The 15,439-nt window shown below is 69.8% G+C and overlaps 1 protein-coding gene across 1 annotated transcript in view; it reads right to left on the bottom strand.

Annotated features, from left to right (window-relative positions):
• EPHB4 (EPH receptor B4) overlaps positions 1-15,439 on the bottom strand; it is a 25,084-nt gene extending 9,645 nt beyond the window's left edge. The window contains exons 1-13 of the mRNA XM_072848594.1: positions 15,210-15,439; positions 14,557-14,627; positions 10,887-12,528; positions 9,841-10,010; positions 8,597-8,924; positions 7,315-7,327; positions 7,202-7,238; positions 6,327-6,456; positions 5,394-5,487; positions 4,807-4,868; positions 4,015-4,128; positions 1,995-2,242; positions 994-1,212 (exon numbers count right to left, since the gene is read on the bottom strand). Of these exons, the coding sequence (XP_072704695.1) occupies positions 994-1,212; positions 1,995-2,242; positions 4,015-4,128; positions 4,807-4,868; positions 5,394-5,487; positions 6,327-6,456; positions 7,202-7,238; positions 7,315-7,327; positions 8,597-8,924; positions 9,841-10,010; positions 10,887-12,528; positions 14,557-14,627; positions 15,210-15,261 (3,180 nt within the window). The 5' untranslated portion in view covers positions 15,262-15,439. The remainder of the gene's footprint in view (positions 1-993; positions 1,213-1,994; positions 2,243-4,014; positions 4,129-4,806; positions 4,869-5,393; positions 5,488-6,326; positions 6,457-7,201; positions 7,239-7,314; positions 7,328-8,596; positions 8,925-9,840; positions 10,011-10,886; positions 12,529-14,556; positions 14,628-15,209) is intronic.

The raw sequence follows: 15,439 nt of genomic DNA, 5'->3' as shown, positions 1-15,439 counted from the left end.
TGAGGGACCCCAACTCTGGAGAGACCCCAACTCTGGAGAGAGACCCCAACCTTTGAGAGACCCCAACCCTTGAGGGACCACAACCCTGGAGAGACCCCAACTCTGGAGAGACCCCAACCCTTGGGGGACCCCAACCCTTGAGGGACCACAACCCTGGAGAGACCCCAACTCTGGAGAGACCCCAACCCTTGAGGGACCCCAACCCTTGAGGGACCCCAGCTCTGGAGAGACCCCAGCTCTGGAGAGAGACCCCAACCTTTGAGGGAACCCAACCTTTGAGAGACCCCAACCCTTGAGGGACCCCAACCCTTGAGGGACCACAGCCCTGGAGAGACCCCAACTCTGGAGAGACCCCAACCTTTGAGAGACCCCAACCCTGGAGACACCCCAACTCTGGAGAGACCCCAACTCTGGAGAGACCCCAACCTTTGAGAGACCCCAACTCTGGAGAGACCCCAACTCTGGAGAGACCCCAACCCTTGAGGGACCACAACCCTGGAGAGACCCCAACTCTGGAGAGACCCCAACCCTTGAGGGACCCCAACCCTTGAGGGACCCCAACTCTGGAGAGACCCCAACTCTGGAGAGACCCCAACCTTTGAGAGACCCCAACCCTTGAGGGACCCCAACCCTTGAGGGACCACAACCCTGGAGAGACCCCAACTCTGGAGAGACCCCAACCTTTGAGAGACCCCAACCCTTGAGGGACCACAACCCTGGAGAGACCCCAACCCTGGAGAGACCCCAACCTTTGAGAGACCCCAACCCTTGAGGGACCCCAACTCTGGAGAGACCCCAACTCTGGAGAGACCCCAACCTTTGAGAGACCCCAACCCTTGAGGGACCCCAACCCTTGAGGGACCACAACCCTGGAGAGACCCCAACCTTTGAGGGACCCCAACCCTGGAGACACCCCAACCCCAGAGGTACCCCAACCCTGGCAGGACCCCACCCCCACTGAGGACCCACGCAGCCCCGCGGGGGCGGCCTCACCAGGGAGCTGGTGTAGGTGGGGTCGGCCGAGCTCTCCTCCTCCAGGGCGCGGGAGAGCCCGAAGTCGGAGACCTTGCAGACCAGCTGGGCGTCCACCAGGATGTTGCGGGCGGCCAGGTCGCGGTGGACAAAGCCGGTCTCGGCCAGGTACCGCATCCCGGCCGCGATGCCCCGCAGCATGGCCACCAGCTGCAGCGTCCCCAGCGTCCCCACCCGGCCCTGGGGGGACACCGAGGAGGCGGGGGGGGGACACGGGGACAGAGTCACCGATGGGGGGACACGGTGGGGGGTGTGACTGTGTCACTGGTGTCCTCTGTGTGTGCAGTGTCACCGTGTGTCCCCCATACCCCACGTGTCACCCGTGTCCCCCCATCCCAAACGTCCCCCCATGTCCCTCGTGTCCCATGTGTCCCCATATCCCACGTCCCCCGATGTCCCCACACCCCTTGATGTCCCCACGTCCCTTCATCCCCCTGATGTCCCCGCATTCCTTCATGTCCCCATGTCCCTTCATCCCTCCGATGTCCCCACATCCCTTGATGTCCCCACGTCCCCTCATCCCCGATGTCCCCACGTCCCCTGATGTCCCCACGTCCCCCGATGTCCCCACGTCCCCCGCCGTCCCGTACCCGCAGGAAGGCGTCGAGGGCGCCGTTCTCCATGAACTCGGTGAGGATCATGGCGTCCCCACGTCCCCACGTCCCTCATCCCCCAATGTCCCCACATCCCCAATGTCCCCACATCCCCTGATGTCCCCACGTCCCCGACGTCCCCACGTCCCCCGCCGTCCCCGTACCCGCAGGAAGGCGTCGAGGGCGCCGCTCTCCATGAACTCGGTGAGGATCATGGCGTCCCCACGTCCCCACGTCCCCTCATCCCCCGAATGTCCCCACATCCCCCGATGTCCCCATGTCCCCCAATGTCCCCACGTCCCCCAATGTCCCCACATCCCCGATGTCCCCACGTCCCCTGACGTCCCCACGTCCCCGCCGTCCCCGTACCCGCAGGAAGGCGTCGAGGGCGCCGTTCTCCATGAACTCGGTGAGGATCATGGCGGGGGCGCTGGCCGTCACCACCCCCCGCAGCCGCACCACGTTGGGGTGGGCGAACTGCCCCATGCGGGCGGCCTCCCCCAGGAAATCCCGGCGCTGCCGCTCCCCCGCGCCCCCCTTCAGCGTCTTCACCGCCACCGGCGACTCGGGGCGCCCCGGCAGCGCCAGCCGGCCCCGGCACACCTCGCCGAACTCCCCTGGGGACAACGGGGGGGACATGTCACCCCAGAGCCCCCCCTGGGGACAATGGGGGGGCACATGTCAGCCCAGAGCCCCCCCTGGGGACAACGGGGGGGGCACATGTCAGCCCAGAGCCCCCCCTGGGGACAACGGGGGGGGCACATGTCAGCCCAGAGCCCCCCCTGGGGACAATATGGGGGACATGTCACCCCAGAGCCCCCTGGGGACAACGGGGGGACATGTCAGCCCAGAGCCCCCCCCAGGGACAATATGGGGGACATATCACCCCAGAGCCCCCCCTGGGGACAACGGGGGGGCACATGTCACCCCACAGCCCCCCCTGGGGACAATGGGGGGGACATGTCACCCCAGAGCCCCCCCTGGGGACAATATGGGGGACATGTCACCCCAGAGCCCCCTGGGGACAATGGGGGGACATGTCACCCCAGAGCCCCCCGGGGACAATGGGGGCACATGTCACCCCAGAGCCACCCCCACCTCACCAAACTCCCTGGGGACAATGGGGGGGACATGTCCCCCCGGAGCCCCCCCTGGGGACAATATGGGGGACACGTCACCCCAGAGCCCCCCCTGGGGACAATGAGGGGGCACATGTCACCCCAGAGCCCCCCCTGGGGACAATGGGGGGGACATGTCACCCCAGAGCCCCCCCTGGGGACAACAGGGGGGCACATGTCACCCCAGAGCCCCCCCCCACCTCGCCAAACTCCCCTGGGGACAACGGGGGGCACATGTCACCCCAGAGCCCCCTGGGGACAATGGGGGGGACATGTCACCCCACAGCCCCCCCACGCCTCCCCGAACTCCCCTGGGGACACCGTTGGGGATGTTGATGGGGACATCAGTGGGCACAGGGATGGGGACAAGGGTGGGGACATCGTTGGGGATGCACACGGATGGGGACACCATTGGGCACAGGGGTGGGGACAAGGATGGGGACAGGGATGGGGACATCGTTGGGGACATCAGTGAGGGCTTCATTGAGGACAAGGATGGGGACAGGGATGGGGACAAGGATGGGGACAGGGATGGGGACATTGTCAGGGACGTAGACGGATGGGGACGTAGGTGGACACGTGAATGGGGGACGTCATTGGGCACAGGGGTGGGGACATCAGTGGGGACAGGGATGGTGACAGGGATGGGGACATTGTTGGGCACAGAGGGATGGGGACACCATTGGGGACATCCCTGGGGACAGGGATGGGGACAAGGATGGGGACATTGCTGGAGACAGAGGTGGGTAGGGATATCGCTGGGAACAGGGATGGGGACATCATCGGGGACATCACTGGGGACAGGGTCGGGGACAAGGATGGGGACGTCGCTGGGGATGTAGATCGAGACATGGACTGGGACACTGTTGGGGACGGAGACGTGGATATTGTTGGGGACATTAACGGGGACAGGGATGGGGACATCAACATGGGCTTCATTGGGGACGTCATTGGGGACGTGGATGGGGACATAGATGGGGACATCGTTTGGGACAGGGATGGGGACAAGGACGGGGACGTTGCTGGGGATGTCGATGGAGACACCGATGGGGACATCGTTGGGCACAGGGATAGGGACATTGTTGGGGACAGGGACGGGGCCATCATTGGGCACATCGTTGGGGACACGGACGGGGACATCACTATGGACATCATTGGGGACGTCACTGAGAACATCCGAAGGAACGCGGACAGGGCCATCGTTGGGGACATCCATAGGGACGTTTTTGGGGACATCGTGGGGGGGTCTGGGTGGGGCCGGGGGATGTCACCTGCCCCGATGACCTCCTCGATCTTGACGCAGGCGACGTCGATCTCCTGGGCGAAGTCCCTCAGGGCCACCCCGGGGTCCTCGTAGGTCAGGGGGTCGATGTACAGCTTCCCCCCTGCCACCATCACCCGCCGTCACCCGGTGTCACCCGGTGTCACCCCCACCCCGGAGGACGCCAGCCCCACCTTCGCCGCGGTTACAGGGGATGGTGACACAGGGATGCCACCGCTGGCACCATGGGGACGTGGGAACACCGAGACCAGCCCCGAGGACATGGGGACAGTGCCATCACCGCTGTCACCATCACCCAAGGGACATGGGGACACCGAGATGGTCACTATGGGGACATAGGGACACCAAGACCATCCCCAGGGACATGGGGACAGTGCCATCACCACTGTCACCATCGCCAGGGGGACGTGGGGACATGGGGACAGGGGGATGCCACCAACAGCACCATGGGGACGTGGGGACACCGAGGTCATCCCTGGGGATGTGGGGACACGGGGACAGTGCCATCATTACCGTCACTGTCACCTAAGGGGTGTGGGGACAGTGCCATCACCAACGTCACTGTCACCAGGGGGACATGGGGACACGGGGATGCCACCACCAGCACCAGTAGGACGTGGGGACACCAAGATGGTCACCATGGGGACACCGGGGTGACACTGGGGTGACCCTGGCTGACCCTAGGTGACCCTGGGTGACACTGGGGTGACCCTGGCTGACCCTGGCTGACCCTGGGTGACACCGGGTGACACCGGGTGACACCGGGTGACGGGGCGCTCACCGTGCCCCGCGGGGCGGTGGCCGTGCCCATCCGCGTCCTCCCTGTGCCGGTGGCTGTGGCGCCTGGGGGCGGGGACGCGCAGGGTGAGTGCGGCCCCCGAGACCCCCCCCGCCCCCCCCCCGGGACCCCCCACGACCCCCCAGGATGTCCCCACCCCCCCTCCCCCAGGGACCCCCTAGAGCCCCCCAGGATCCCCAGACCTCCCGGGCCCCCAGGGCCCCCCAGCACCTCCCATAATGCCCTCCCCCCGAGATGCCCCAGGGCCCCCCGGCCCCTCCCAAGCCCCCAGGACCCCCTGGACTCCCCAAAGCCCCTCAGGGGCACCCCAGAGACCCCGGGATACTTCAACCCCCCCCAGCCCCAGGACCCCCCGGCCCTCCCGGAGATCCCAGGGACCCCCAGCACCCACCGAGCCCCGGGACCCCTCGGAGCCCCCCCCCAGCCCCCTGCCAAGCCCCCGGGGACCCCCAGGATGTTTCAGCTCCCCCCGGGACCCCAGAGCTCCCCAGGACCCCCACCCCCTGCCAAGCCCCCGGGGACCCCCAGGATGTTTCAGCTCCCCCCCAGGACCCCCAGGCCCCCCTCACCTGAAGCAGAGCAGGGTCCCCGCCAGCAGCGCCAGCACCAGGAGCCCCCACGGCCGCAGCCCCGCCACCAGCCCCTCGTGCTCCCCCGGGACCCCTCTGCCGGCAGCCACCAGTGTTGGGGGTCCGGGGGGCCCGGGGGGGGGGTCCCACAGGGTCCGAAAAGGGTCCCGGAGGGGTGGGGGTCCCGGGGGGTATATTGGGGGATAGGGGGTGCCGGGGGTGATCTCAGAGGGGTTAGGGGGTCCCAGGAAGTCAGGGGGTCCCAGGGGGTCCCGGGGGTTACGGGGTCCCAGGGGTCAGGGGGGTCCCAGAGGGGTCCCAGGTGGGTTATGGGGGTCCCGGGGGTCAGGGGGTCCCGGGGGTCCCAGAAGGGTCATGGGGGTGGGGGTTCCCAGGGGTCCCAGGGGGTTATGGGGGTCCCAGGAAGTCAGGGGGTCCCAGGGGGGTCACGGGGGTTACGGGGTCCCAGGGGGTCAGGGGGTCCCAGAGGGTCCCAGGTGGGTTATGGGGGTCCCGGGGGGTCAGGGGGTCCCGGGGGGGTCCCAGAAGGGTCATGGGGGGTGGGGGTTCCCAGGGGTCCCAGGGGGTTATGGGGGTCCCAGGGAGTCAGGGGGTCCCAGGGGGTTCCAGGGGTCCCAGATGGGTCATGGGGGCATCGTGGGGGTCAGGGGGTCCCAGAAGGGTTGGGGGGCCCTGGGGGTGCATACTGCAGGGGTGCCCCATAGTTGGGGGTCCAGGGGGTGTGGGGGTCCCAAAAGGGTTTTGGGGGTCCTGGGAGGGGTTGAGGGGGAGTTTGGGGCTCCCAGGAAGTTTGGGGGTCCCAGGGGAGTTGGGGGGTTTGGAGGTGTCCTGGGGAATCGGGGGTCCCGGGGGGTTGGGGGTCCCAGGGAGGGTTATGGGGGTTTTGGGGGGTGGGGAGTTTGGGGGGCTCACCAGCGCCCTGGGTGGTGACGGCGGTCTCAGGGCCGAAGTCCCCGTAACCGGCTTCGGAGCGGGCGCGGACCCGCACCCCGTAGAGCCCCCCCCGGCGCAGCCCCCCCAGCTCCGCCCGCGGCGCCGGCACCTTCAGGAACATGGGGGGCCCTCACCCCCCACCTGCGGGGTCAGCCCCCTTGACCCAGGACCCCCGATACCCCCAGGCCCCCCCAGTGTCCCCAGGGACCGCCCAGCGTCCCTTGGGACCCCTCCAAGACCCCCAAGAGCCCCCAGCACCCCTAAATATCCCCCGACCCCCCGAAAGCCCCCTAGGCCCCCCGATGTCTCTTGGGAACCCCAATGCCACCCAGGACCCCCCCCAAGACCCCTCAGGACCCCCAGTAGCCCCCAAATGTGCCCGAGGAGCCCCCAATACCCTCCAGGACCCCCAAGAACCCCAAATACCCCCACAAGCCCCACACAAGCCCCAGGGCCCCCAAATAGCCCTCAAGACCCCTAAATCCCACCCAGGAGCCCCCAGTAGCCCCAGGACCCCAAGAACATCCCCAAGCCCCCCAGTGTCCCTTGGGACCCCCCCAAGCCATCTGGACCCTCTCAACCCCCAGGACCCCCAAATGCTCCCCAAGCCCCCCAATGTCCCTTGGGACCCCCCAATGCCATCTGGACCCCTCAACCCCCCAGGACCCCCAAATGCTCCCCAAGCCCCCCAATGTCCCTTGGGACCCCCAATGCCATCTGGACCCCTCAACCCCCCCAGGACCCCTCAAATGCCCCCAGGAGTCCCCAGGACCCCAAATGCCCCCAGGACCCCCAATACCCCCAAGACCCCCTGTGTCCCTTGGGACCCTCGATGCCCCCCGGCTCCCCCTCACCTTCTCGTAGTACTTGACCTCGTAGTCGAGGACGTGGCTCCCGGGGGGGGCCGGGGGGGGTCGGCCACGACAGTGTCACCCCGTGGGGACCCCCGATCCGCACCACGTCATACACCGGCAGTGGCACTGCGGGGGGTCAGGGGGTCACAGGGGGTCCTGGGGGGCCCTGGGGGTCCTGGGGAGGCTTTGGGGTCCCAGGGGGGTCCCAGGGTGGGTTTGAGGGTGCCAGAACAGGATTTTGGGGGCCCAGAGTGGGTTAGGGGTCCCTGAGGGATCCGGGGGCTCCCAGGGTGGGTTTAGGGGTCCCAGGAGATCCGGGGGGTCTCAGGGTGGTTTGGGGGTCCCAGGGCAGGTTGGGGGTACCAGGGTGGTTTAGGGGTCCCAGGGTGGGTTATGGGGTCCCAGCTTAGGTTTGGGGGGTCCCAGGTCAGGTTTGGGGGTCCCAGGGTGGTTTAGGGGATCCCAGCTTAGGTTTGGGGGTCCCAGGGCAGGTTTGGGGTCCTAGGACAGGTTTGGGGGTCCCAGGGTGGTTTAGGGGTCCCAGCTTAGGTTTGGGGGTCCCAGGGTAGATTTGGGGGTCCCAGGGTGGTTTAGGGGTCCCAGCTTAGGTTGGGGGGGTCCTAGGGCAGGTTTGGGGTCCCAGGGTGGTTTATGGGGTCCCAGGGGGGGTTATGGGGTCCCAGCTTAGGTTTGGGGGGTCCCAGGTCAGGTTTGGGGGTCCCAGGGTGGTTTAGGGGCCCCAGGCTGGGTTATGGGGTCCCAGGGTAGATTTGGGGGTCCCAGGGCAGGTTTCGGGGTCCCAGGGTGGTTTAGGGAGTCCCAGGGCAGGTTTGGGGGTCCCAGGGTGGTTTAGGGGTCCCAGGGTGGCTTATGGGGTCCCAGGGTGGTTTAGGGGTCCCAGCTTAGGTTTGGGGGGTCCCAGGGTAGATTTGGGGGTCCCAGGGTGGTTTAGGGGTCCCAGCTTAGGTTTGGGGGTCCCAGGGCAGGTTTGGGGGTCCCAGGGTGGTTTAGGGGGTCCCAGGCTGGGTTATGGGGTCCCAGGGTAGATTTGGGGGTCCCACAGCAGGTTTGGGGGTCCCAGGGTGGTTTAGGGGTCCCAGCTTAGGTTTGGGGGTCCCAGGGCAGGTTTGGGGTCCTAGGGCAGGTTTGGGGGTCCCAGCTTAGGTTTGGGGGTCCCAGGGTAGATTTGGGGTCCCAGGGTGGTTTAGGGGTCCCAGCTAGGTTGGGGGGGTCCTAGGGCAGGTTTGGGGTCCCAGGGTGGGTTATGGGGTCCCAGGGTGGTTTAGGGGGTCCCAGCTTAGGTTTGGGGGGTCCCAGGGCAGGTTTGGGGGGTCCCAGGGCAGGTCTGGGGGTCCCAGGGCAGGTCTGGGGGCCCGTGTCCCGTCCCCCCCTCACCGTCCTTGGTGGTGGTGACATTGACCTCCTCCCCGGGGGGCGGGTGGGGGCTGAGGTGGGAGACGCCGTTGCGGGCGGTGACGGTGAAGGTGTAGGTGACGTAGGGCCGGAGGCCGGTGACGGTGACGCCGCGGCCCCGCAGCCCGGCGGTGCCGGGGGAGAAGGCGAGACGGGCGCAGGGGCCGCAGGGGGCCCGCTCGGGGCAGGCCCGGCACCCCACGGCGTAGGTGAGGTCGGGGCGACCCCCCCCATCTCGGGGGGTGCTCCACTCCAAACGCACCCCGGAACCGTTCAGCCGAGCCACCACGCTGCGGGGGGCCGAGGGGGGCTGGGGGCAAAGAGGGGGTGAGGGGGGCAGCACCCATGGGCTGGGGAAGTGGGGGCTGGGTGCCGGGCCCCCCCCCAGACCCATGGACACAGGTGTCCGGGCACCCTGTGCCCCCCAACACCATGGACCCAGGCATAGGGGCACCCCATTGCCCCCCCACCCACGGACCTGGCATCGGGGCACCCCATTGCCCTCCAACCCCTGGACCCAGGCATCGGGGCACCCCATTGCCCCCCACCCACGGACCAGGCATCGGGGCACCCCATTGCCCCCCACCCACAGACCCGGGCATCGGGGCACCCCATTGCCCCCAACCCCGTGGACCCAGGCATCGGGGCACCCCATTGCCCCCACCCACGGACCCAGCATCGGGCACCCCATTGCCCCCAACCCACAGACCCGGCATCGGGGCACCCCATTGCCCCCACCCACGGACCCGGCATCGGGGCACCCCATTGCCCCCACCCACAGACCCAGGCATCGGGCACCCCATTGCCCCCCAACCCCTGGACCCAGGCATCGGGGCACCCCATTGCCCCCCACCCACGGACCCGGCATCGGGGCACCCCATTGCCCCCACCCACAGACCCGGGCATCGGGGCACCCCATTGCCCCCAACCCCTGGACCCAGGCATCGGGCACCCCATTGCCCCCCACCCACAGACCAGGCATCGGGGCACCCCATTGCCCCCCACCCACAGACCCGGGCATCGGGGCACCCCATTGCCCCCCAACCCCCTGGACCCAGGCATCGGGGCACCCCATTGCCCCCCACCCACGGACCAGGCATCGGGGCACCCCATTGCCCCCCACCCACGGACCCGGCATCGGGGCACCCCATTGCCCCCCAACCCACAGACCCGGGCATCGGGGCACCCATCCGCCCCCACCCGTGGCCCCCAGCACCCCCCAGCACCCATGGGTGCTGACCGGAGCAGCGGTGCGCGGGTCCCTCGCCGGGTGCCCGGTAGAAGCCGGGGCGGCAGGGGGAGGCGGTGGCACCGGGGGCCGGGGCCTGGCTGAAGGGGGGGCAGGGCTCGCACCGCCCCCCCCCCGCCTCTGCCTTGAAGCTTTCGGGGGCGCAGGCTGCAGGGAGGGGGAGGGTCACAGGGAGGGCGTCCGGGTGCCCCCCCGCCGCCGCTGAGCTGGCGACCCCCGCGCCCTGCCCCCCACGGCCCCCCCATCCCTGCCCCACTGCCCCCATGGCCCCCCATCCCCATCGTACTCCATAGCTCCCCCAACCCTGCCCCATTGCACCCCCACTGCACCCCATTCCCCCACCCCTGCCCCGTGGCACCCCCATTCCACCCCACCCCTGCCCCATGGCACCCCATTTCCCCACCCCCTGCCCCATGGCGCCCCATGGCACCCCCATTCTACCCTCACCCCTGCCCCATTGCACCCCCACGGCACCCCCATCTCCACCCCCACCCCTGCCCCACGGCACCCCCATTTCCCCACCCTGCCCCACAGCACCCCCACGGCACCCCCATTGTACCCCACCCCTGCCCCATGGCACCCCATTCCACCCCACCCCCTGCCCCACGGCACCCCATTTCCCACCCCTGCCCCATGGCACCCCCATTCTACCACCCCCCTGCCCCATTCTACCCCCACCCCTGCCCCACGGCACCCCATTTCCCCACCCCCTGCCCCACAGCACCCCCACGGCACCCCATTGTACCCCACCCCCTGCCCCACGGCACCCCCATTCCACCCCCACCCCCTGCCCCACGGCACCCCCATTTCCCCACCCCTGCCCCACGGCACCCCCATTTCCCCCACCCCTGCCCCATGGCACCCCACGGCACCCATTTCACCCCTGCCCCACGGCACCCATTCCACCCCCACCCCCTGCCCCACGGCACCCCCATTTCCCTCTCACCCCCTGCCCCACGGCACCCCATTCCACCCCCACCCCCTGCCCCACGGCACCCCCAGCCCCACGGCGCCGCCGCTCACCGCGACACCCCAGCCCCCCGTCGGGCTCCCTCCCGGGGCCGCAGGCGCAGCCCTGGGCGGGGGGCTCGGCCCACCGCCCGTCTTCCCGGCAGTACATGACGGGCGCCCCGGCGCCCACGGGCACGGCCCCCTCCAGGCACCGCCCGGTCACCGCCGCCACCAGCTCCCGCGGGACGGTGGCGGGAAACCGCGCCAGGCGCGCCGTCACCTCGGGACAGCGCTGGAAGTACAGCCGGACGGAGAGCAGCGCCATGCAGGCCCCCAGGTCCTGGAACGCCAAATAAAAACCGGCGCGGCTCAGGGGCCCCAGCCGCAGCGTTTTACGGTTGATCCGGCCCGCCGGGCGGGTGCCGGCGGCGGTCGCCGTCCGGCGCGAGAGGTGTTCGGCCGCCACCGTGTCCACCTTGACGTAGGGGTTCTCCATCCAGGGCGGCGTCAGCGCCGTCGCGGTGTCGGCGTCCGCCTCGTGGTAAAAGACGTTGAAGGTTTCTTTGCAGGGGCGGGGGAGGGGCGGGGCGGCGCTGCGGCGGGGGCGGGGGGCGGCCGCGCCCTTGGCGGGGCCGTCGCTAAGGGCATCGTGGTTGCTGGGGCCGTTGCCGGGGTTGTTGCTAAGGGCATCGTGGTTGCTAGGGCCGTTGCCAGGGCCGTCGCTAAGGGCATGATGGTTGCCGGGCCCGTTGCTAAGGGCATCGTGGTTGCTAGGGCCGTTGCCGGGGTTGTTGCTAAGAGACTCGTGGTTGCCAGGGCTGTTGCTAAGGGTAACGTGGTTGCCAGGGCCACTGTCGTGGCCGTCGCTAAGAGCATCATGGTTGCCATGGCCGTTGCTAAGGGTAACGTGGTTGCCAGGGCCGTTGCTGAGGTTGTTGCTAGGAGAACCATGGTTGCCAGGGCGGTTGCCGAGACGGTTGTTGGGAGCATCGTGGTTGCCAGGCCGGTCGCTAAGGGCACCGTGGTTGCCGTGGCCGTTGCCAGGACCATCACCCAGAGCGTCGGGGTTGCCGGGGCGGTTGCCAAGGCCGTTGCTAAGGGCATCGTGGTTGCCGGGGCCGTTGCCGGGGCGGTCGCCAGGAGCATCACGGTCGCCGGGGCCGTTGCTAAGGGCTTCTCGGTTGCCGGGGCTGTTGCCAAGGCCGTTGCTAAGGGCATCACGGTGGCCGGGGCCGTTGCCAAGAGCATCGCGGTCGCCGGGGCCGTTGCTAAGGGCTTCTCGGTTGCCGGGGCTGTTGCCAAGGCCGTTGCTAAGGGCATCACGGTGGCCGGGGCCGTTGCCAAGAGCATCGCGGTGGCCGGGGCCGTTGCTAAGGGCATCGCGGTCGCCGGGGCGGTCGCCAGGAGCGTCGCGGTGGCCGGGGCCGTTGCTAAGGGCATCGCGGTCGCCGGGGCGGTCGCCAGGAGCGTCGCGGTGGCCGGGGCCGTGCCCGGCGGCCCGGCGGCGGCGGGCGTGGCGGGGCCGGGGCAGGCTGTCGCAGGCCAGCAGGGTGAAGCGCAGCTCGGCGTAGACGTGGGTGGCCCCGCGCCGCGGCACCCAGGCGGAGCGCAGCCAGCTGTTCTGGGGGGGGCGGGGGCGCCCCAGCCCCGAGCACACCTCGAAGGTGCGCACCGAGGCCTGCCGCTCCTCGTCCAGGCCGCTCAGCTCCTCCCACTGCGGGGACACCGGGGGACGTCGGGGTGGGGGACACGGGGGCGTGGGGAGGGGGACACCGGGGACACCGGGGGACAAGGGGAGGTGGGGGGATGGGGGACATGGGGATGGGGGATGTGGGGGACACGGGGAGGGGGACACCAGGGGACACGGGGGACGTCAGGGGTGGGGGACACGGGGGCGTGGGGAGGGGGACACCGGGGGACACGGGGGGACACGGGGGAGGTGGGGGATGGGGGACATGGGGGTGGGGGATGTGGGGGACACGGGGAGGGGGACACCAGGGGACACGGGGGACGTCAGGGGTGGGGGACACGGGGGGTGTGGGGATGGGGGACATGGGGGGACACGGGGGGACATGGGGGGACGTCAGGGATGAGGGGACATGGGGGTGGGGGATGTGGGGGACACGGGGAGGGGGACACCAGGGGACACGGGGGATGTCAGGGGTGGGGGACACGGGGGCGTGGGGATGGGGGACATGGGGGACACGGGGAGACACGGGGGACATCAGGGATGGGGGGACATGGGGGTGGGGGATGTGGGGGACACGGGGAGGGGGACACCAGGGGACACAGGGGACGTCAGGGGTGGGGGACACGGGGGGTGTGGGGATGGGGGACATGGGGGGACACGGGGAGACACGGGGGACGTCAGGGATGGGGGACATGGGGGTGGGGGATGTGGGGGACACGGGGAGGGGGACACCAGGGGACACGGGGGACGTCAGGGGTGGGGGACACGGGGGTGTGGGGATGGGGGACATGGGGGACACGGGGAGACACGGGGGACGTCAGGGATGGGGGGACATGGGGGTGGGGGATGTGGGGGACACCAGGGGACACGGGGGACGTCAGGGTGGGGGGACACGGGGCGTGGGGATGGGGGGACATGGGGGTGGGGGATGTGGGGGACACGGGAGGGGGACACCAGGGGACACGGGGGACGTCGGGGTGGGGGATGTTAGGGATGGGGGACACCGGGGGACACGGGGAGATGTCAGGGGTGGGGGACACAGGGGGACGTGGGGACAGGGGGACGGGGGACACACAGGGAGACGTCAGGGATGGGGGACAGGGGGATGGGGGGACACGGGGGACGTGGGGGGGATATGGGGATGGGGGATGTTAGGGATGGGGGATGTGGGGAGATGGGGACACGAGGGGACATGAGGATGGGGGGACATGGGGACAGGGGTGGGGGACATGGGGGACGTTAGGGAGGGAGGAACATGGGGAGATGGGGGACACAGGGGGACATGGGGACATGAGGGATGGGGGACACAGGGGCGGGGGACACTGGGGGGCACGGGAGGACAGGGGGTGGGGAGAAACGGAGGGACATGGAGGGGGACACGGAGGGGATCCAGGGGGACACGGAGGGGACACGGAGGGGGACACAGAGGGGGACACTGAGGGGGACACGGAGGGGACACGGAGGGGGGACACGGAGGGGATCCAGGGGGACACAGAGGGGGACACGGAGGGGGACACAGAGGGGGACACTGAGGGGGACACGGAGGGGGACACGGAGGGGGACATGGAGGGGGACACAGAGGGGACACAGGGGGACACGGAGGGGGACACAGGGGGGACACGGAGGGGATCCAGGGGGACACGGAGGGGGACACGGAGGGGACACAGAGGGGACATGGAGGGGGACACAGAGGGGGACACTGAGAGGGGACACGGAGGGGGACACAGATGGGGGACACGGAGGGGATCCAGGGGGACACAGAGAGGGACACGGAGGGGGACATGGAGGGGACACAGGGGGACACGGAGGGGACATGGACGGGGACACGGAGGGGACACAGGGGGGACACGGAGGGGGACACGGAGGGGGACACGGAGGGGGACACGTGACACGCAGGGGACACGTGACACGCAGGGGACACGGCACACGAGAGTGGGGGACCCGGGGATGGGGGGACGCGGGCAAAGGGGCCGGGGAGGGGACGGGAGGTGGGTGGCAGCGGGGATCCCCGGTCCCCTGTCCCTGCCCCCTGTGTCCCCCGTGTCCCCTCACCTGCCCCTCCCCCGGCGAGTACACCGTCCACTTGAGGTCGGTGGTCTCCAGCCGCGTGTTCAGCAGCGTCTCTGGGGGGGGAGGGGGGTCTTAGACCCCCTCCCCATCCCGAGGGGCCCCAGGCGTCCGGGACCCCCAGCCCAAGGGGACCCAAGAATCTGGGACCCCCACCCCAGGCGTCCGGGACCCCCATCCCCACACCCAGGGGACCCCGGTGTTTGGGACCCCCACCCCAAGGGGACTGAGGAATCTGGGACCCCCACCCCAAGGGGACCCCGGTGTTTGGGACCCCCACCCTGGGGGGACTGAGGAATCTGGGACCCCATCCCCACACCCAGGGGACCCAGGCGTTTGGGACCCCCACCCCAAGGAGACCCAGGCATCCAGGACCCACATCCCGGGGGGACCCAGGAATCTGGGACCCCCACCCCAAGGGGACCCAGGTGTTTGGGACCCCCACCCTGGGGGGACTGAGGAATCTGGGACCCCCACCCCAAGGAGACCCAGGTGTCCGGGACCCCCATCCCGAGGGGACCCAGGCATCCGGGACCCCATCCCCACACCCAGAGGACCCCCAGGCCTTTGGGACCCCACCCCGGGGGACGCAGGCGTGGGCCCCCATCCCGTCCCCCCCCGAGGGTCCGGTCACTCACCCTCCTCAGCGAAGCCCAGCGGGACCCACAGCCAGAGCAGCCACAGCCCCATAGCGGCCCCGGGGGGACCCAGGCCTCCGGCCCCCTTTCTTCTGCCCCACGGCCGGGGGTCCCGGGCGTCCCGGCCGCCCCCCGCCCCGTCCCCGTCCCCTCCCAGGGAACCCGGGCGGCCGGGCCCCCCCCTCCCCCCCTTTTTTTGGGGGGGCTCCTAGAGGGGACCCAGGCGTCCC

This window comes from Ciconia boyciana, chromosome 32 (assembly GCF_034638445.1).
Source record: "Ciconia boyciana chromosome 32, ASM3463844v1, whole genome shotgun sequence".
Taxonomy (NCBI): Eukaryota; Metazoa; Chordata; class Aves; order Ciconiiformes; family Ciconiidae; genus Ciconia; species Ciconia boyciana.
This window is presented reverse-complemented; position numbering and strand designations above follow the sequence as displayed.